Source organism: Amphibalanus amphitrite, unplaced genomic scaffold (assembly GCF_019059575.1).
Source record: "Amphibalanus amphitrite isolate SeventyFive unplaced genomic scaffold, NRLGWU_Aamphi_draft 000651F_arrow, whole genome shotgun sequence".
Classification (NCBI taxonomy): Eukaryota; Metazoa; Arthropoda; class Thecostraca; order Balanomorpha; family Balanidae; genus Amphibalanus; species Amphibalanus amphitrite.
This window is the reverse complement of record NW_024882145.1, coordinates 270,090-291,626: the sequence shown is the minus strand read 5'-3', so window position 1 is coordinate 291,626 and position 21,537 is coordinate 270,090. Positions and strand designations below refer to the sequence as shown.

Sequence of the window (21,537 nt, the reverse complement as noted above, 5' to 3'; positions counted from 1 at the left end):
GAAGGGAGCCACTATCGCGCCCGGCAGTTCCGTTGTCGCAGCTATGGCAGAGGTCAGCGACCTTTGAAGTTTGAGACCATTGAGTGAGAGCATTACGCCAGAGTTGATCAATGTCCATGGTATGCACATACGATAAATGTGCTGCGTCCTGCTAGTTGCCGCCAAGGTGCTTTTTTCAATTTTTTTGCGATTTTTACAAATCGCTATTGTACCATTGGTGACGTTCCAAAGAAAACCTTTTCATACGCTAAGTTATGTTTTACCGTTCTACGTTCGTTAGATATTTGAAATCGTCTATTTGGTTAGTATAGTTGAGATATATCTATCATTTTGTTATTCATAAAGGCATCAGGCAATCATAGAGAGTTGCTCGCTTTTTTGCACCATTTAAGCTTCCAATTTAGGCATCACATATTTCGCGACTGATGGCATGCTGATTTTTTAGTGTCTGCAGTGGGTGACTTATTTTCCGGATGCTTACGTCATCGGATCGCCAACATGGCAGCCTTCCCAGTCGCCGTCAACGAAATATGGACAGGTGAGCAATGCACTAATGAGTGGTAATGAGTGCTGCACAAAATAAACATATGACGGAAACGGTATGATATAATAGCCGTTTTCACGACGTGCTAGCCGGCGAATGCACCTAATTTGACCAAATCTGCATCTAATCTCTTTTACATACAGCAAACATCTTCATTTTATGAATTTATTTCAGTGTTTTTATTGATGATACTCTCTGATAATATGATAAAGGAGGCATATAAGCAATTAGTGCAACCCCAGCTGATATCTTCTAAGCGATACACTGAACCTAATTTGACCAAATCTGCACCTAATCCGCATCAAATGTGCACCAAATGTGTACCAGATGGCCGTCGTGAAAACGGCTAATATTTACGTAAACGTTGTTTAACCCGCGCGGGGCTGGGGGGGGGGGTAAATTTTACCCCCCCCCCCCTCGCGAATTTTTGCAATATCTCAAAAACGGCGGCGCGCAGCGCCGCCAAACTCTCAGTACCTTTTCTTACATCAATTTGACACGTTCCCTGAGAATTTGAGCGAAATCCTTCGGAAAATTGTTGAGAAATTGACGTTTTAGTGACGTCATGTTCGCCATTTTCGCCTCAAAAACGGCAAAAGTTCAAACGCCGCTAACATCTTCATTTTTAAAGGAATCAAGACGTAACAAAAAAAGGATATACGTAATTTTACTTTGTCTATCAAATGGCTATCTCCGTTTTTTTTAGAAATTTTGGATTTTTGCCCAATTTTTTTCTTCAAAAAACTGACTTTTTTGGGAAAATAATTATAAAATCCAAAATTTTGAGTGTATCAAAAAAACCGGAATATATGTCAGAAGAGTGGTCTATGTGCACCTACATACCAAGTTTTAGAAGAATCGGTTCAAAAATGTGGGAGTTATTCAAAATTTTATGACGTCACGACACACAAAAAAATGAAAAATGACTTTTTTGGAAGTTCTAGACCTCGTACGGAAACAAAAATAGCACCATTCGATTCGCCGTGAAAAACTGCATCAGATAGACACCTTTTTAGGCCTTAACAACCAACTTAAAAGTTTGACCTCACTTGACCTGACCTTGACCTGACCTCGATCTGAAATTCATCCAGAGGTGGTCCATATCACTTATTGAGTGTGCCTATTGAATTCTATGAGTAAAATGACCCATAAAACATGTGTCGCACATGCCCTTTTCTATATTTTGTTTTTGGTGACCTGACCTGACCTGACCTGACCTTGACCTTGACCTCTGAATGATATTGTATGCAACGAATATTGTCTTGGTAGCCTAAGAACACGTTTTGGGCGATCAGTCTCAGTCCATGACTCCATTCTTCGGCAAAGTCGGTGCAAGGCCGATGCTGTAGGAACTTGCAATTTGTACCCTTGACCTGACCTTGACCTTGACCTCAAACTTAAAATTAAGGACATATTTGTAGTTGTTCGTGATGAGATCTTTCGATTGGCGTTTGAATTTTCCAAATCGGACCATTAGTTCGGGAGATAACAGGGGGGTAAATTTTACCCCCCCAGCCCCGCGCGTTCGGCTGGAGAGGAGACCCCAGCCCCGCGCGGGTTAACTTTATACATTATTTATGCATAGATAAACCTCTCCCTTGAGATGAATATCGATCGGTAGAGTAACAACTTACAAAAACTCTGTAATCAATTTCTTTCTCAATGTTGCCAAGGTTACTGGACCTCAGTTTTTGACGCGCTACTCCGCCGTTTTACCGCAGGGCTGGCGGCGGCAGCGGGCGGTGTTTCCAGCCCCTCCAGGAGGTGTACCTGCACCGACAGCTCCCAGCGCTGTCCCGGTCCGGCCGCCCGCTCCCCCCATAGAGACCCTCCCCATCCGACCACCAGCGCCGCCTCCCGGTCTGGTGCTGGGCCCACCAGCGCCGCCCCCCGGTCCGGTGCTGGGCCCACCAGCGCCGCCGCCGGGAGCCACCCTTTCGGCGACTGGCGCCGCTCGGGCGCTGCTTCCGCCGGAGTTTGAGACGAGACGGAATAGAAGAGCGGCTCAGGGGGCGTACCCGTGCACCTGCCGACCTCACCCTTACGAATGTAGCTGCAGGGTGGGCCAGCGCCGCGTTCCCCCGACTGCCCGACGTCTCCCTCCGGCCCCGCCCAGCCCGCCGAGCCCTCCTGTGGCGCGTCCGGCACCGCCAGCTCCGCCGACGGCAGCGCCACCTGCACCACCGACCATAGCGCCACCTGCGCCGCCGGGACCAGGCTCTACACTCCCGGCACCGGCGGCACACAGCGTGCGGGCTGCAGGTATGACCCAGCATCTACGCCAGCTATAGCGCAGGCCACTGGGCGATGGTTAGCTCAAGTTACAGCTTTTCATATGTCACACATGCTGGGCTGTCTTCCAGCTGACTTTATCAGCTCATGTGAACCGCTTAATAGCTGAGTCCGAATTGGAGACAGAACTCGGCACGAAGAGACATTCACCTCTGCCATAGGGGCATAAACGCATTTGTATTACACAGAACACTTGATGCTGGAAATATCATCTCTCACAATGACATAGAGTGCCTGCTGCCTATGTCTTACAGGCACCCACTACCCACATCCCGGACCCCAGTGGGTAGTGGGTGAGTCCCATTCCTGTGGACTTGAGTCCCATTCTGACGTGCTCTCCCTGGTGGCACCCACTACCCACATCCCCAGTGTAATCCTGTGGACTTAGTCCCATTCTGACGTGCTCTCCCTGGTGCTCCGTCGTCCGTCAGACATCAGCTGCATCCAGTCAGCGAGCGAGGAGCTGCTGACCGCCACCCTGCTGATGGACGGAGCACCGATCGCGCCGCCGCTGATCGACCAGCGGCCCGACATTAACCTGCTGACATCAGCGCGGTGCTCGCTGAAATCAGCCGTGGGAGACTGGCCGTCGCTGAGGCTGACCGTCAGGGAGTTTGGGGCCTGCGGAGTGGAGGAGTGTGTGAAGGGAGAGGTGAGGAGGGAGAGAGAGTGTGAGGGGAGAGGCAATGAGTGAGGAGTGAGGGTGTATGAAAGGAGATTTGAGAGAGTGAAAAGGTGGAGGGTGAGTGAGTGAGTGTAAGGACAGGCGAAGGAGAGATGTGATAGGTGGAGGGAGAGGAAAGGGAGAAGCAACGAAGAGGCGAGAAAGACGTAAGGGAGAGGTGAAAGAGAGGCGAGGGAAAGGCGATAAAAGGAGAGGTGGGTATGGAGTGGCTCATAGCTGAATGAGAGATTTTTAATAAATGAAGCCGGCTTTTATAATGAACAGCGAAGATCGTGTGAAGTAGGATAAACGAAGTTGGTGTATTTTCTATTCTGACCGCACCTGACAATGGATTTACCCGACTGTTCTGCTGCTCGCAGCGCTGGCTCTGCGTCACTGTGCGGTTCCCGAGACTGGCCGGTCTGCGTCTTCTGGAGGATAGCGTGGTCCGGCTCCGCTGTCTGCCCAAAGAGCGCAGACACGCCCTCGAGAAGCAGCTCACCCTGCAGGCGCCGAGGTATACCGGCAGCGTCTGACGTTGAGAGAAAACTAGATGAACGGCTGAGAGCGAGCTAGTAGGCACTAGATCGGATTCGGATGTAAACGTTTAGCATATAAATTTACTCAAAATTGGCGGTGGCTGCAAGGGCCCGGACGATGTATGTATTGTACACACACTGCCGACTGCGTGGAACTTGTTGCCGTAGAGCAGACATGTTTGTCGCAGGTGTAAGGCCCCGGCAAAATTTGACTGCCTGGGTCCAGCTAAATACTGCAAATGCTGCGTACCCAGTAAATTGTTATGCGTAATCATTTGCAATCTAAATAGAATTGCTCCAGCTCGCGAGTTGGCTAGATACTGATGATGCGCTCTTTTTTTTCTCTCTCTCTCTCTCTCTCTCTCTCTCTCTCTCTCTCTCTCTCTCTCTCTCTGTCTCTGTCTCTGTCTCTGTCTCTGTCTCTGTCTCTGTCTCTGTCTCTGTCTCTGTCTCTGTCTCTGTCTCTGTCTCTGTCTCTGTCTCTGTCTCTGTCTCTGTCTCTGTCTCTGTCTCTCTCTGTCTCTCTCTGTCTCTCTCTGTCTGTCTCTGTCTCTGTCTCTCTCTCTCTCTCTCTCTCTCTCTCTCTCTCTCTCTGTCTCTCTCTCTCTCTCTCTCTCTCTCTCTCTCTCTCTCTCTCTCTCTCTCTCTCTCTCTCTCTCTCTCTCTCTCTCTCTCTCTCTCTCTCTCTCTCTCTCTCTCTCTCTCTCTCTCTCTCTCTCTCTCTCTCTCTCTCTCTCTCTCTCTCTCTCGTGCTCCCATGCCAGGCTGGACCGCTTACCAATAGCGTCCTACTCTGGGGCGACGGAGGCCTCCGAGTCCGGCCTCCCCGAATTTGACGTTCAGCTACTGCACCGCGGTCGGGGCCAGTTCCGGTTCACACCGGTCCACACCGGCTACGACAGCGTGCACCTGGGAGACGAGATGGAACTGAGAACGACCGTCCGAGACGGAGACGGTGAGCGGAGCGAATCTCTTATCCCCGATCCTATAGATACTCTGAATCTACATAACGTAGAAACTTCAGACTTTGGGGCGAGAGGAAGGGCAGGTTGGTAATCAGTAAGCTTCGATCTCACTTTGCCAGAGACACAACAACCTCTTTGTGATTTTTGCGCCTCTCTCCATGCTCGATATTATCGAGTCTTACAGCGGCCCTGACTGCGTTTTCGGCAGGCTGGCGGTACAGTCGTCTGACGGGACTGGTACTGGAACGTGTACCGGCCGATGGCGAGGTACAACCTAACGACATTGTACCGCTGGTGCTCAGTGATGGATGTGCCAACCGAGAGTACAAGGTACCGTGGAGCTGCCGCCCACATCGATGCAAACACGGTCGATAGCGTTGAAAGTTGTTTGACTTGCCATGCCATGGGCCTGCACTAAACATATTGCCTGGTGCTGTTCATTCAGAGGTCAATGTATTCACTAGCAAGGGGAAAATTATGCAGACAATTATAACATATTTTTCGTGTAGGAAAAAACGTTTCATCCTTCTGCATGGTGCATGCTACATACCCGTAACCTTCGTTGGAGAATTTGCTGAAAGTTATTCCTCACTTATTCATGTGCCTTGCAGATCAGCAGCAAGAACACACAAGATGCATTACCTGCCCCTAATCTTTTCCAGCTACTGGCACCTGAGAACCCTTCGTGGTTTGAGAATGATCCTCTGGTGGTCCGGTTCTCGTTCCGGGCATTCTCCTTCCAGGGAGTGACCTCGGATGACCTGATCAGGGTCACAGTCCGGATTGCCGCCTGCAGATACTACGAGCCCGACTGTAGACCAGTGAGATATCGCAGTTTTTGTGGCTTTTTTTGCCTCAAAATAGACGTCTAGCTTTCCAATGCACGGCTCACACTTGATTGTTGCTTAGAAATTGGGTTGCTTTGCTTTCTTTTCTGAATTAGCGCATGCAAAAAAATAGTTTTCACGTAGTGATGAAAGAATGAATGTTTTTATGATGCATTGGTCTTAAGCGAACTATAACGCTGAGATTATTCGGTTTTTATTTTAAAGCTTCTCGTACCTAATCATTTTCCATTATTAAGTACGGAATACGGATCAGCCAACGTTCCCTAATGCAGGTGACTGGTGATGCCCCTAACATTAGCCCCGTTTACATAGGGATTGTTGCAAGCTTATAGCTCCGCCCATTATGTTGCAAAAAATGGCAATGGTGCGTTACAATTGACAAAATTATCCCCTCTAAATATGCAAAGATCACTGCATCGAAATTATCGCAAAATAAATGACCTAGAGCCTCGTCAAAAATGCTATGTAAACGCGACTATTGTCCGTGCCACTAACTGTATCCATTCGCAGCCGGTCTGTGGGCCCGGCACCTCTTCACGAGTGAGGCGCAGCACAGATTCGGAGCCAGCAGCGCTGAGTAGCAGCCGCCAGTCCCATTTCCGGGTGGTGGGACGCGCCGTGGGGGAAGGTAGGTACAGTTCTGGGTGGTGGGACACGCCGTGGGGGAAGGTAGGTACAGTTCTGGGTGGTGGGACACGCCGTGGGGGAAGGTAGGTACAGTTCTGGGTGGTGGGACACCCACTGCGGGAACGTATGCATATAGAGCTCCCGTAACTGCTGCGCCCTCTTTATAGCATTGTGCAACTGCAGTTAGGTAGGTATATACCTACCCATATAAAACTGTCAGTGCTATGAACGGCATTGTAATGTCACACACATTATTACCGCAGTAATACTTAAGATAAGTAAATTGTATGACTTGAACGTATATGTTTGAGTTCCGACGCATATATAACATAAAAATACGGTAACAGAACAATCAATTGACCACCTTTTGCATGAAAAGCTAACAGAAAAACAATGATGCATGTCGACCTACCTTGACTCAATCGTTTTGTTTCCAGAGTTGCTGATAAGCTCGCCTGTTGGACTCGAATTCTTCTATCCAGCGGCTCTTCTGGCGTTATCTGCTGTTCTCGCCCTGTCAGCCTTTGTTTCGCTGCTGTTGACGCTAGCCACGATGCGTAACACCCTCAAGAGCTTGACAGAGGCTTTTTTGAAAACTCGCTTCAGAAATGATTTTGAAGTGCTTGAAGAAAAGTGTAAATAACACTTGATCGTCGCTTGTGGCTGTAAGGATGACATTATGCAATGATGCTTGTGTGTTTCATCACTTGTTTTATTACTATACGTCTGTATTTGTAAACGTAGAATGCGGGAGGCGCTTTTTATGCGTGTGTGACAAGTGTGTGATATTTATTTTCAATAGCTTGTATTGGCTGTAATGAATTAACCCTCGCCGGACCTATTGGTTTTCTACATACGCGCCGGCCGAGGGGGGGGGGGCGGGTACCGGGGTACGACCCCCCCCCCCCCTCGCTGTTTCGCCCCTGGTGGAGCTAGCGCGTTGCGGAAAAAAACGAGCGTGTGTGCCGTTACGAGACGCACAGATTGGTACCCGATTTTAAGGTCCTAAGTCAACCGGTGACCTCTGAGATCAGGTCAAGTGCCCCAAGGTACGGTTCCGTTTTTGGAGAATAACTTCGCAAAAAAACGGCCGCAGAGCCGCGATTTTGGCAGCATCGTGTTTGCCTTGCTCAGGCGCGTCGAATGATATACTTTTTATTTGGGTGAGGTCAACTTCGGGTGTTGACCTCAGGTCACGGTCAGGTCAGCACCCCCAGGTCACGAAATCGGTCAAAGTAGGTCATTTGGCATATCATTCGATTCGGCAGGTTTTCTTGAGTCCATTGGTGGCTTTCCCGACTCGCTAGCTCAATTTGATCGGGAGTTATTGACGAAAAACCAATATGGCCCTAATGACGTCATAAATGACGTCACGCAAGGTCAACATTGCAAAAGTGACGCATCTAACCTTGCAAGGTGTGCACCAAATCACGATTCTGTGTGCTTGGGATAGTTGGAGATCGTTCCCGGCGCCAGAATAGCAGTTTTCATTTTTCCCCATTGACTTATAATGGTGAGGTCACAAAAACGACCTGACCTCATATGACCTTTAGGAAAAATCCGAGATATACAAGTTGTGAGACTAGTAATGGATATTAGATCCTGCAAGTTTCATTTCCCTGTGACATCTCCTCTGGCAGTGAGGGCGTTGCGAAGTTGCGACATCTGAAGACCGTGCAGAGGTTCACTTATGACGTCATAGGTTAGTGGCCTGACCTGACCCGAAAATGCGGCTGATCTCAAAAGATCTGGCTTGAATCAAAGGTCAGGTATGCCAAGTTTCATCTCTCTATCGCCAGCGTGTTCGGAGCTATCGTGAAAAATCCTATGCCCCCCCCCCCCCCCTCGGCTGGCGAGGGTTAATAACTAAAAGTGCTTTTATTCACTCGAAAGAAGCTCGAGAAGGAACTGCGCCAGGCATCCCTTGGGCATCCCTCTCAGACATCCGACAAGATTGCCCTGCGATGACATCTAATACAATCTGGAAGTACAGCCCACCGCTAAAGTAATGTAGGGTTTTACCAATCTCAACGGTTGGCTTTGACTAGCGATTGTTTAATGCGGAGTGATCGAAAAGAAGATGTCAATAGCTGAAGTTGCAGCTGCAAGGGTGACGATACATATAAGCTACATTCAAAGTTTCATTGTAGTGTGGCTAATCGTTCCTAAGCTTCAGAAGCAGAACATACCCATGACTGAAACCCCACATTACTTCTGCTGTGGACTGTACGTGGAGTCAGCTCTACATTGATTCAAGCAGTTAATGTTACAGTACTATTAAAATATTAATAGTATGATAAATTCCGGATTCGAAATAAAAGCGTTTCGAATCCGTTTTTTAAAAGTTTTTTTTTAGTTGTTTTATTTCGAATCTGGATTTTACTTTTAAGAAGAATGAGAGTGAGGTTAATTTTTTTACTATTTGGTACCTTTGGCTGCATCAATTTGACACCTTGTGTCAAAATATGAACTTCGTAGCTGCCATAGGTCGTCCGGAAATGACGTCAGAGTGACGTCATGTTCGGACGATTTCGACGCAAAACATTGATTACGGCAATTGCTCTCAAGAGTTCAGATGGCACTCTACACATACCGCTCACCCGTTGATGTCAATGGAAAGCCCAATTAATTTTCTATCGAAAAGAAATGAGCAATATGCTAAGAAATGGCCGGTTTTGAAGAAATATACGATTTAAAAACCCTCTGCAGTAGCAGGAAAAGAGCGTAAAAACGCATCCAGCGTATATTTTTACTATGAAGAAATCATTTTTCAGTGAGGTTTTAGATAAGGTATCGATTTAATTAACAACTTCATTACAAAAAAAAAAATGTAACTTTATTTCAAAATAGTATTTTCAAAAATGGCAGCTGTTGGCAAGTAGCTTGGAAGCGATTGTGGCGCACCGCGCCATTATCGTCCTGAGGGCGAGGCCCCCTTAGCATGTCATCAAAAGTGCAGTGACATGGGCCTGAGTAGTTGCATCTCTTTTACCAAGCATCCGGACTACTCTCGATGCATATGGGTGACCTCTACTGCAGGTGCTAAATGCAAAATGAAGAGGTGTCAAATTTGTTCCCATTACAATAACTCGGCAATTACTTGAGGGATTGCGCTGACATTTAGCATCTGAGTTGGCGCCCATCGTTCAATGCGAATCCATGTCATTGTCACGGTTGGGGTCGCTGAAACCTTCATAGGCACCCTAAAAAATCATGTGAACCTTCAAAGAACCCAAAGAACTAGGTAGCGGGGGGGGGGGTACCAAAGGTCGACATGGGCCCTCATTGACTGGCATTGGCCCCTGGACACTGATAGGACCTTCATAGGCTGGAATGGAGTCTTTGCGGTCGGGAAAGATCATTGAAGGCCTGCAAAATGGCCATCTGCGTTTGCCGAGAATCAGTAATTGGGAGGCGGGAGTTGTCCTCAACGGTCGATATGAGACGTTCAGATGGTGGCGAGGGTCCGTTAGGGGAACTCGGAAACTAGCTTAGGGCTCCTTTATAGCCCAGTAGGGCTGCTTCGGAGGCTGTGTGTGGCAATCAAGAGCACTGACGGCCTCAGCAGCGGGAGACTGGCAGTGGGCCTGGTCCAGGACTTCGGGCTTTGAACCGGAAGGTTCAGGTGTAGGAGCAAAACATTGCGCTGATGCATCGGCGCAATGTCCTCGCCCCGCTGCAGCGGCGCGCAGGCTAACTAGGAGTGAAATGCCAAAAGTTTGTGTCCTCCCCTTTCGGCTAGGGCTTACATAGGTGTAGGAACGTTTTCGAAAGTGGGGGGGGGGGGCCAGGCTCCCAGAGGCACAAAACCTCACCTACCCCCAAAATCCATTTTCTCCTCGGATTTCGGCCACTTTATTTTCGCAAGCATGCTCAAATCGGTAAAAAAGTGACAAGAAAAAAAATCGACCAAAATCTCAGGGAGACTCCCGTCCAGATATTAAATCTCATGGACGCGCCCCCCTGGCCTCCGCAGCCGCGTTGGCACCAGGAGCGGATCCAGGAAAACTCCAAGGGGAGGGTCATAAATCGAAGTACCCCTACCTACACCCAAAATTAAAACCTCAACAGATTTCGGCCACTTAATTTTGGTGGTGCCCTATTTTCATTTTTTTGCCCTGGCAGGCCTGTGGTGCCCCTGGCGGGCCTGTGGTGCCCCTGCTAGGCCGCAGGTGTCCCTGGCAGGTTTGTGGTGCCCCTGGAAGGACTGTGGTGCTTCTTACGAGCCTGAAGTGCCAGTGACAGGCCCATGGTGCCTCTGCGAGGCCGGTGGTGCCCCTGCGAGGCCGTGGTGCCCCTGCTAGGCCGCTGGTGCCCCTGGGCCCTGACAGGACTGTGGTGCTCCTGACAAGCCTGAAGTGTCCCCGACAGGCACGTGATGCCCCTGACAGTCCCAGGGTGCCCCTGCGAGGCCAGTGGGTGCCCCTGGCAAGCTTGCGGTGCCCCTGGCAAGGTCTGTGGTGCCCCTGCTAGGATTCTGGTGCCCCTGACAGCCGACAGGCCTGTAGTGCTCCTGAAAGGACTGTGGTGCCCCTGGGCCCTGACAAGCCTGAGGTGCCCCTGACAGGTCCGTGGTGCCCTTGACAGGCCCAAGGTGCCCCTGCGAGGCCGGTGGTGCCTCTGGAAGGCCTTTGGTGCCCCTGGAAGACCTGTGGTGCCCCTGACAGGTCTGTGGTGCCCCTGATAGGTCGGTGGTGCCCCTGGTAGGCCTGCCGTGGTGCCCCCGGGCCCCAAGGGGGCATGACCCATGTGACCCCACCTTGGATCCGCCACTGGTTGGCACCTATGCGAATTCCAGAAGCATCCAAAAACATTTTTTTTATTACGAGCGAGCGTGAAACGTGAGAAGTGAAAAGTTAGCAAAAGGTGTGGGGGGGGGGGCAGTTAACATTGCTAGCCCCCCATTCGAAAGTGGGGGACCATGGCCCCCTGCCCCCTGTTCCTACGCCTATGCCAGTAACCGATCAACTAATGCAAGGCCGCCTAACATAAATTGTTAGTTTACGCCGTTTACGCATTCTGCTGCGCCAGTATTGTCTCTCTTTCCAGCGCGCGCTGCCCCTAAGCTGCCACTTATTGCTTCTGACAAAATTTCCTTTCATTGGGTGGAGGAAAAATGCACTCAATAACGATGAAGCACAAATGGAAATCGTCATGGAAGGGCAGGCCGGAGAACCGTCAAGTTTGTTCTTCGGGATGGTACCTACAAATACATTAATGTTCGGCAAAAAGTGGGGGGGCAGTTAACATTACTGCCCCCCCCCCCCCACTATGAAAAGTGGGGGGCCACCGCCCCCCCCGTCCCCCCCCCCTGTTCCTACACCTATGAGGGCTTATACATATGTACGCAAGAAAAAAGGCAGACCCGGCAAGGGTTCACCTGGCTTGAATTCGGCAAAAGCTGTGATGTTTCCATATACCCGGTAACTCTTCGGTAAATTGTATGGAGATGGTTTGCACTTGGCTTCTCTGCACGCTCTGAATTTGACATCCCCGATCTGTTGCAAGTCCGATGTTCAATGTTCATACGCCGGTCATACCCTCGCCCTCGCTATCCGACTCCACATTTGAAGTTCTCATTTGTTTTTGTTTAATCGCGAAGTTCACTTGTGTCAACTATCGGCACACGTAGCTCTCCTATGTTTTGACATGTGGTCACTGGCTGGCGCCAATCGAACTCAAACGTGCTCTCTCACTTCCACCAGCCAATAGCGAGTCGCCATGTGGAATGGCGCCTTGAACCTTCGCGTACATAAACCGAGCTTTGGATAGATCATCACCACTAAGGCTAGTCGCTTGCACAAAGTGAGCTAGTGCCACGTTCGCAGCATGGCGGCTCGGCTTTTCTGTCATTTACTCTTTTTATTGGTTGCGGTCTCTTTCGGGACAGGCATAACATTTCGATCTGGAAGAGCTTCAAAGCACGCCTGGACCAGCTTGGTACAAAATGAAGACATCGAGGTAAGGCCTGCACCTGTAAAGGCTTGTCCTTGGCGCATGGTGTAACTTTGGGCAGATAATTATGACATACCTTAGTTTCTGTATCTGTGTAACTTTCTGAAGCCACCCATTCTGAAGTTTCCGTCAGTGTTCGTTTTCATTGTGCTACGATCCCAAAGTGTGCTCAGTGTCGCTAATTTGTCACGCACATCACCCACTTCCCTCTCCTCAGCCGCGCCATCAGGACTGCCCCTCAGGATGGGTGGGCCCCCACCGCGGCACCTGTTACAAACTCGTCACGGACAAAGCGCTGAACTGGGACGGCGCCAACGCCACCGGGTGTCCGAGCCAGCATGAGGGCGCTCACCTCGCGGCCATCACCTACGACAACAAGGCCTTCCTTTCCAAGCAGAGCGACATCCGAAAGGGCTCCTATTACTGGATCGGCCTTCGCTCGCCGTACACCAAGTGGAACCAGGACACGGAGTTTGAGACTGACATCGATTATACCAACTGGGAGGTCATCAAGGCTCAGGAGCCCGACGGCGCTGCTATCTCCAACGACGACTGTGTCATCATGTCGGGAGCCGGTGCAGGAACCGAATTTCAGCCGCCGGGCGTCTGGGCCGATACGCACTGCGACAGCACCCTGTCCTATGTCTGCGAGACTGAACAGGAGGTGAGAGACGGCTGGAACAGGAGGAGGAGGGAGGGCTACAAGGTGGGAGAAAGGCATAGAATGATAGGGGGTTCAAGGTAAGAACAAAGTCACAAGGTAATAGGAACACATACAACCAGTATAGCGCCTTTTGGGGCGACTAACGGAGCGAGCGAGGGGGTGAGTCTTGCACGTGCGAAATTTCGAGGGGGTACCTCCAACTGACTTGTGCACGGCACCCTACTGACCGGTTTCTAGCGATGTGCCAAATTTGAGCACAATCGGCCCAGCCGTTCTCGAGATCTGGGAGCGGCACCCTGCACGTGCGCACGTGCAAAATGGGTCCCAACTGACTTGTACACGGCACCCTACTAACTGGTCCCTAACTGTGTACCAAATTTGAGCGCCATCGGTCCAGCCGTTCTCGAGATCTGGAAACGACCCCTGCACGTGCGCACGTGCAGCAGCACCCCAACTGTGGCACATGGATATGCAGTGCCTAGTGGGTGCCTACCTACATACCAACTTTCAGCGCAATCGGCCAAGTAGTTACCGAGATATTGCAACAATTACAAAAGTGACACCTCTTCGTTTTGCACGTGGCACGTGCATAAGGGGTCACCCACATGCATCGGGAATAGTCCAATACTTGGTAGAAGGAATGAAGCTACCCTACAAAAATTACCGCATGTAAATCGGTCAAGTGGTTGCTGAGATATAAGCCTCGCAAAAGCGTCCGCACGGCCGGCCGGCCGGCCGGCCGGCCGCTCATACTCAGAAATTTCCGTTATTCTACGTAAGACTCCGCTCGCTTCGCTCGCTCCGTAATGAGGGGGGAGTCAAGAACTTATACCAGTATAGCGCCTTTTGGGGCGACTAACGGAGCGAGCGAGAGGGTGAGCCTTGCACGTGCGAAATTTCGAGGGGTACCTCCAACTGACTTGTGCACGGCACCCTACTAACCGGTCTCTAGCGATGTGCCAAATTTGAGCACAATCGGCCCAGCCGTTCTCGAGATCTGGAAGCGGCACCCTGCACGTGCGCACGTGCAGAATGGGTCCCAACTGACTTGTGCACGGCACCCTACTAACTGGTCCCTAACCGGGTACCAAATTTGAGCGCCATCGGTCCAGCCGTTCTCGAGATCTGGAAACGCCCCCTGCACGTGCGCACGTGCAGCAGCACCCCAACTCTGGCACATGGATATGCAGTGCCTAGTGGGTGCCTACCTACATGCCAACTTTCAGCGCAATCGGCCAAGTAGTTACCGAGATATTGCAACAATTACAAAACTGACACCTCTTCGTTTTGCGCGTGGCACGTGCATAAGGGGTCACCCACATGCATCGGGAATAGTCCAATACTTGGTAGAAGGAATGAAGCTACCCTACAAAAATTACCCCGTGTAAATCGGTCAAGTGGTTGCTGAGATATAAGCCTCGCAAAAGCGTCCGCACGGCCGGCCGGCCGGCCGGCCGGCCGGCCGCTCATACTCAGAAATTTCCGTTATTCTACGTAAGACTCCGCTCGCTTCGCTCGCTCCGTAATAATCCCCAAAAAGGAAATCAAGAGCATAAAGAGATGATAAAATAAATTGAAGAAAGCGAGAGGGTAGTTTGGATGTGATAAAGATACGTTCAAAGCTGGGCAGTGGGCAGCTTCTACGGTGCAACAGTATACCGTAAGTCTGAGAAAATCCCAGCCGGCTAGAGGACACCTAAACTTTTTGCATAGAAAGTGGTCGTGAAAACGGCTTCTATGTACCGTTTTTGTGACCTTGTGACCTGACCCGAGGCCACTGCAACACAAAACTCCAAGGTCATATGTCAAATGGATGCCCCAAGTTGTGTCTGAAATTTGGTGTCGCTAAGTCTAATGGTTTTTACGCTATAAACGATAAACCCAGCGATTCCGTTGCCGCTATTATAGTCCAACTTTAGGTACCCTGACATTTTACCGGTTTTGGTGACCTGGTGACTTGACCTGAACTGGCAGAGACCTGAAATTTTCAGGGAAGGTGCCGAAAGGCTGCCCCAGAGGGTATGCCAAATTTGGCGACGTTATTTGCGAAAGACCGTATGGGGTTGCATCAACCCCCTCCCCCCCGGGCCCGGCGGGGTTGAGGCTGAAACAGACTCTTCCTGCATTCAGGAAATCGCATGCGAGAGCCTATTCAAATACGTTATAATTCTTCCCGCATCAATTGCATGCGGGAGGTGCGTGCGATTGATGCGAGCGTGCTTCCATGTATTTGAATAAGCTCTCGCATGCGATTTTTTGACTGCGGAAAGAGTCTGTTTCAGGCTTGGCTTTATTAGACTTGAGTGAATTCTCGCCCACAGGGCATCGTCAGACAAGCAATCAGCAACAATTTTGTTGATTGCTTGTCTGACGTTGCCCTGTGGGCGAGAATTCACGCAACTCTAATGCATCATATTCGACATTTAACATTAATATGTATATTCGAGAAAAAGGTCAGTAACAATCATTCTATAATATTACAAGATGTTCCTCGCGAGAGCACTCAACTACATATCTTGTAAGAGGTTCGTAAATTGTAAACTCAAATTCATGGTCGGAGGTATCGTGAAGTCCAAAAGTCAAATGTTGTTAATCTTTACTTGTACACTCAAGTTTTTTTTTGTAATTGCAAGCTATATTTGTTAGTGAAACAGGCCTCTGTCATAGGCGGAGGAACGGGGAGGGCACCGGGACACCATGCCCCCCTTTGATTTTGGCATTTTAACATTATGAGCCCTATGGGCGTTGCATGGCAAGAATGGGACCAAAAATCGGCAGTGCCCCCCTTAAATTGAAGGTGTTCCGCAGCTACTGACCTCTGTTTGAAAAAGCTGAAGTTCAGTTTTTAAAAGATGCGTTTTAATTAGAAAAAAATGTAATCCAATTTGAATGGCATCTTTTTCAAACGGAGGTGCATCCGTTTTCAACCTGAGCTTCAACTTCTTAAAACTGAAGGAAAAAAGGTGTAGTTTCCATACTCTTAGCTATCTCGCCGGTATCTTAACTGGTCTGCTCATTCACAGGACGGCGCATGCGCAGAGGGCTGGGAACTTCTGAACGGCCGCTGCTTCCGACTCTCCTCTATAGATGACTTCAAGAGCTGGCAGGCAGCGAGGGACGCCTGTGCTTCCACCGTTCCGTCCTCTCGTCTGGCAGTCATCGACTTCCAGCTGCCCGGCGACTCCCGGGTGGTGAAGGACAGTGTGGCGTTCTGGGTCGCCCTGCGATCCACGCCGGGCTCGGACGGAGTTCTACGCTGGAGCAGCCCAGGGAAACCCCAGGTGGTCAACACCAACTGGCAGCAAATTGTCAGCGTGGAGCCCAACGGTGTGCCGGAGAGGAACGAGCTCTGCGTGGCGGTGAACGGGGTCAACTCAATGGATATTTACGCTGTTGGGGAATGGGCCGACGTCGACTGCAGCTTTAAGACGCAGTATCTCTGCGAGATGCACCCGTAAGACGCAGTATCGGTCAGATGCAGGCGTGAGGTGTGGTATCTGTAGATACTAGAGATTTGTAGATATCTGTAGGTACGGTATCTATGGATCCCTAGTGTCTGTAGGAACTGAGATAATCTATGGACTGCGAATAGGTGATTGCATTTCCGTAATTGATGGTCTGACTTTTTTGCGGCAAAAAAAAATCGTTTTCTTCATATCGTATGGTATTCACAGGCTTTTCGCGGTTGTCTGTTTTAAACGCATTTTCTCTTGAATTCGTAACAGGTTGTTATAGCATGTTTACACTTCTTTTGATGCTAAAAAGGCGTTCATTGGCAAGTGATGTTTGAAAATAAATACTTTGTTTCGAATTTTCGTGTGCCTTAACCGACAGCCAGGATGGATTGCTGAAACAGTAGAGTAGATATCTGAACACACTATGTACCTACAACTAACACAAACAAGTAACCAGTGTTTGTCGCTGGTTATGTCCTGCGGCAAAGGGACAAAGAGAAGGAGTATAGGCGGATAAAAATTTTACGCCTCTGTTAAGGCCTGGCTACACGATGCGTTTTCTGCGTGTGTTTTTTTTGCGGATTTGCGCAGTTTGCATAATATTGTTCTAGAAAAAAAACGATATTACGTTTTGTATATGTTTTAATGTTAAATTATAGTTAACCCGCGACCGCCTGGGGGGGGGGGCGGGGGGCGGATCCGACCCCCTCCGTTTTTCTTGAATAACTCATGAGCCGCTTACGCTATCAACTTGAAACTTTGCATACCTTCTCCCCCATTAATTTGACGTCTTCTGTGTAATTTGTAAGAAAAAAAATCCAAAAATTTTTGAGATATATTGATTTTAGTGATGTAACTACATGGTGTTTTCAGTCAAAAGTGGTAAATATTAAAAAAAATCACCAAAAATCAAGGTTTAAAGCAAATTGCAAATTAATGACATGAATAGACGCAGCTTAACGACTTCTTTAAAATGGCTATCTCGGATGTTCCATAAAATGCGTTTTTCACCCCCAAAAATTCAAAAAAAAACTATATTTTTGGAAAACAGCAAATAAATCCAAAAAAGAATTTCCAAAAAACGGAATATGTGTTATAGAGCTCTATAAGAACATTAAATGTCCCAAATTTAAACTTTCCATCTTGATTTTTGACCCCCAAATTGTAAAAAAATAGCTCCAACATGCATAAGGCATGGTAACGTCATAATCATTTTCGTGAATTAGAGGCACTTCTGAACATCGCATGTGAAAACAAATGGCACCACTAGATTCCTGGGACAAAGCTTGTCTAGAAAAGTGCATTTTTATGTCAAAAATAAAAATATGAAAATTTGACTTTTTTCTCAGCCCTCGTTTAGTTATGTATTGGTATAAACGTTTTTTATGCATTCAATGTACACTTATTACCAGCACAGTGACTTGGGGTCACATATAACCATTACCATCGGATTTGGCGTGAAAAAATAAGCCATAAAACTGTGTCGCACGCCCATGTAGCAGAAAGTGAAAACCGTGACCTTTGGTGACCTGACCTGACCTTGACCCGTACTTAGTATGACCCCTATACGCACATGGTACCTTTTCTAGGTCTTTGAGGTCATTTTTGGTGAGTTTTGAGCAGCAGCTATCGATTCCGCTGTCCCTAAGCCTAATCATGCAAAATCCCAGAATTTGACCTTTGACCTGACCTTGACCCGAAAGTTGACCTCAATCTTAAAATCTTAAGAGTACTTTGGGAAGGTCTCGTAGAGACCTTTCGAACGCCGCCTCGCGGGCCTCGATAGGACCATTGGTTCTCGAGATAACAGGGGGGTCGAATCCGACCCCCCCCCCCCCCAGGCTGTCGTGCGTACGGAAATAGCCCAGGCGGTGCTGGGTTAATTTATATAGGTAATAGTTATATAAACCTGTGTATATAACAATGCCAAGGCTATATCATTTATAACTTTTTTATAGAACGATATTAGGCAAAACACGTAAACTCGCAAAATAAAGGGCACGCAGAAAAACGTATAGTGCAGAATGGGCCGTTACTCGTAATAACGTATGTTGGACCATGTGGCGACATGCAATAAGCGACGTCCGAAAGAACGTCAAATCCAAGACAGAGTACCTAGTACACGGGTACTTTGTGTTACTTGGGTACACGTTGGAAGACCAACAATTTAAATAAATATACAAACCCTATTCATCAGTGATCACACGAACTTCAGTCACAATAAGTACCTAAGGAAGGGTATCATTGGATTTATAATTCAATAGTCGCATCGCAGTAATGAGGAAGCCTGATACACACATAGACATAGCAATATACGTGTTGATTAGTGTTTAGAAAGGCCTTTCAATAAAATATGCATTTTTAAATTGTTTTTGAATGACCTCTTTACAAAATGATGCTTTTCATTCATGTGTTTTTTGTTTTAGATGAATTTTCGGCCACGAGCGATGATCACATCAATGCCAAAATATAAGAATATTGGAATACGAAAAAGAATAAAAAGAATGCAAAAAATATTGGAATATAAAATACAAATTGTAGTTTTGTATTTGTATATGTATTTGTATTTGTATTTGTATTTGTATTTGTGTCTTGTCCCCAAATATACTTATATTTTGGCATCGATGAGATAATGGTCCTGGCCAAAAATTCATCTAAAACAAAAAATACATGAATGAAAAGTATAATTTTGTAGGGAGGTAATTCGAAAACATTTAAACGATTTAAATGCCTTACATTCAGCGAGCACTAAACGAAAATAAAATATTCATTTGCTTTAAACTATATTCTGACAAACCTTGAATTTTTGACCTTGACCACAGGTCAAGGTCAGGTCACCTTGACCACAGGTCAAGGTCAGGTCACCTTGACCACAGGTCAAGGTCACGACCTGACCGGAAAGGGTCATGTTGCATATCAGTCGATCCGTATTGTCGAGCTGAACACATCTGGCGTGTTTTCACACCACTCTAGCACGTCTCAATCAAAAGTTATAGCGAACAATACTGCTGTTGACCGAACATGACCTGAGATGTGTGGGAATGATGCATGGACAGAACAAAAAAAAAAAACGGCGCTCTGCGCCGCCGTTTTTTAGATATGCGCGAAAAACGTGAGGAGGGGGCGTAAAAACCCCGTCCAGCATGGCGCGGGTAAAGAACTACTAAAATTCCTGAGTTATAAACGGACCAAACAGGCATCTATTAGGTACCCGCTAGCTATTCCGTTGTGAAAACGGATAAAATGGGTTTTGGGACAAGGGCGACAAAGGCCATTCGGTGAATGGCTCGCTTGAGCCCAGTCTCGGCTCCATAGGCAAAATGTCACCCTGTGGCATCCAAGGCTGTTGCTGCTGTTCGTTATCACGCACATCACCTACACACCAGTCATGTAGAACGCATTTGGGGTGACAAACGAGCGAGCAAGACAGTGGGCCCACGTGCGAAAGTTTTGAGAGAAAGACCTCCAACTGACTTTTGCCGGCCACACTTTTGTAAGCATTATGTGAATATATTATGCATTTTGTAGGTACTGTGTAGAGAAGTATCAATTACTTGGCTCATCTGAGAAGTAATTATCAATCATATCCTCATAATATTATTATTGTATTCACGATTGGTAGTGAAAATAACTACCTTCAAGTGCAGCCAACTATGAAGACTCTGTATGCAGTGCATCCAACAGACTAGTGAAAGTCCACGCAGTAAGAAGGCAGTCGACCACGCACCACAGTGAGCAGCGATAAGACCCCCCTGGCCGTGACACTGGAGACGCCACTGCGCGGCGCCCTGACCCGTCAGCTGAGTGAGAGCTGTGAGAGGGCGCGCTGGGCTGTCGGGGCCGCAGCTCCGAGGTCGCCGTCAGTGGCGCGCGTGGGGCGGAGAGGGGTCGGTGCTGTGCCTGTTTAGTTTGGGTTCAGCACCTGTGGTGAGGAGCAAGTGAGGAGTGGAGATACAACACGTGGCGTACTGTAGCAGTGCACTTGACTTTTGGTTTACACAAGTGATAGAACTTCATGGTGAAAAGTGGCTGACAAAATAGTGTGTGACCTCTGCTGCTGCTTGTTTACCCTGGGCTGCTGCTGCTGACGGCTGCTGCTGCTGCTGCTGCTGCTGCTGCTGCTGCTGCTGACAGCTGAGCGGTCAGCGGCGGTGGGAGCGATGCCGGACCGGCCGGAACAGGAGTGGAGCTGCTCCCCTCTCTCTACGCCCCTCCCCCGGTGGGTGACGCGACAAAACAAAAGGCACGAAAACGACAAAGCGGAAAGGCAAGGAAAAACGACCAAACGAGACACGGAAAAGCGACCAGCAGCCAATCTCGAGACGAGTTCTCAGTTGTCGGCAGGCCAACACTTGGCGAGGTCCCAGACGAGCGGCAGCTTCGGCAACTACCCGCAACTGGCGGCGCAGATGATGTTCGCGCAGGCCGCAGTGAATGGTCTGTTTTCTTGGGCGGGCACTGCGGCTCAGCCCGCTCCAAACGGCGCAGGTCTGACACCCTGGGCTGGCAATAGCCCGGGAGTTGGACAGAATACCGGCTTGTTGGCGACTGTAAAGACCCTGGCCACATCTGTCCCTGCCCCGGTTCGGCCGATAGCAGTTCGCCCAAGCCCAGTGACCCCAGCGTGCTCGGCGGCGGCGACTGGGGCAGCTGCTGACACGGAAAGGGCAGGCACCCACCGCTCCCACGCGCCCACCACCGTATCAACGCCAGCGTCGGGGACAGCGACTTCTTCAGCGGCGTCAGTGAGCGGCATCTGTTCGTCGTGTATAAGCACCCTGCAGCCCCCGAAACAGGTAAGAGCAGCTCAGATCGGTGATCCCCATCCCCTCTCGACAAAGGCAAGGTCGGCAGACAATATCTCCAACTAGACATAATACAGGTAAGGATGGCGGAAAATGGTTACGGTACCAATCCCAGACAGAGGTAAAGGTAGCAGACAGCACTACCTACAGCCCCAGGCAAAAGTTTACGAGCGAGCGAG

The 21,537-nt window shown here is 48.9% G+C and overlaps 2 protein-coding genes across 2 annotated transcripts; both read left to right on the top strand.

Annotated features, from left to right (window-relative positions):
* Positions 1-530: 530 nt before the first annotated feature.
* On the top strand, positions 531-7,334 carry LOC122363992. Its single transcript, XM_043333916.1, has 9 exons — positions 531-538; positions 2,661-2,806; positions 3,268-3,488; positions 3,881-4,017; positions 4,804-4,994; positions 5,213-5,334; positions 5,667-5,825; positions 6,363-6,480; positions 6,917-7,334. Exons 1-9 carry the CDS (start codon positions 531-533, stop codon positions 7,120-7,122), a joined length of 1,308 nt encoding a protein of 435 aa, XP_043189851.1. The 3' UTR covers positions 7,123-7,334.
* A 4,915-nt stretch (positions 7,335-12,249) lies between these two features.
* LOC122363995 (macrophage mannose receptor 1-like) lies at positions 12,250-16,909 on the top strand. The gene is made up of 3 exons (XM_043333923.1): positions 12,250-12,440; positions 12,652-13,098; positions 16,122-16,909. Exons 1-3 carry the CDS (start codon positions 12,309-12,311, stop codon positions 16,554-16,556), a joined length of 1,014 nt encoding a protein of 337 aa, XP_043189858.1. The 5' UTR covers positions 12,250-12,308; the 3' UTR covers positions 16,557-16,909.
* Positions 16,910-21,537: the final 4,628 nt, after the last annotated feature.

What these genes read in the sequence shown, in the direction of transcription:
- LOC122363992 (XM_043333916.1), top strand. An exon ending in AGGAGTGTGTGAAGGGAGAG is followed by an intron (nt 3,489 to 3,880) that starts GTGAGGAGGGAG and finishes TGCTGCTCGCAG; the next exon opens with CGCTGGCTCTGCGTCACTGT. An exon ending in GGGACGCGCCGTGGGGGAAG is followed by an intron (nt 6,481 to 6,916) that starts GTAGGTACAGTT and finishes TTTTGTTTCCAG; the next exon opens with AGTTGCTGATAAGCTCGCCT.
- LOC122363995 (XM_043333923.1), top strand. Translation starts at nt 12,309, where the DNA reads ATGGCGGCTCGGCTTTTCTGTCATTTACTCTTTTTATTGGTTGCGGTC. An exon ending in TACAAAATGAAGACATCGAG is followed by an intron (nt 12,441 to 12,651) that starts GTAAGGCCTGCA and finishes CCCTCTCCTCAG; the next exon opens with CCGCGCCATCAGGACTGCCC. An exon ending in TCTGCGAGACTGAACAGGAG is followed by an intron (nt 13,099 to 16,121) that starts GTGAGAGACGGC and finishes GCTCATTCACAG; the next exon opens with GACGGCGCATGCGCAGAGGG.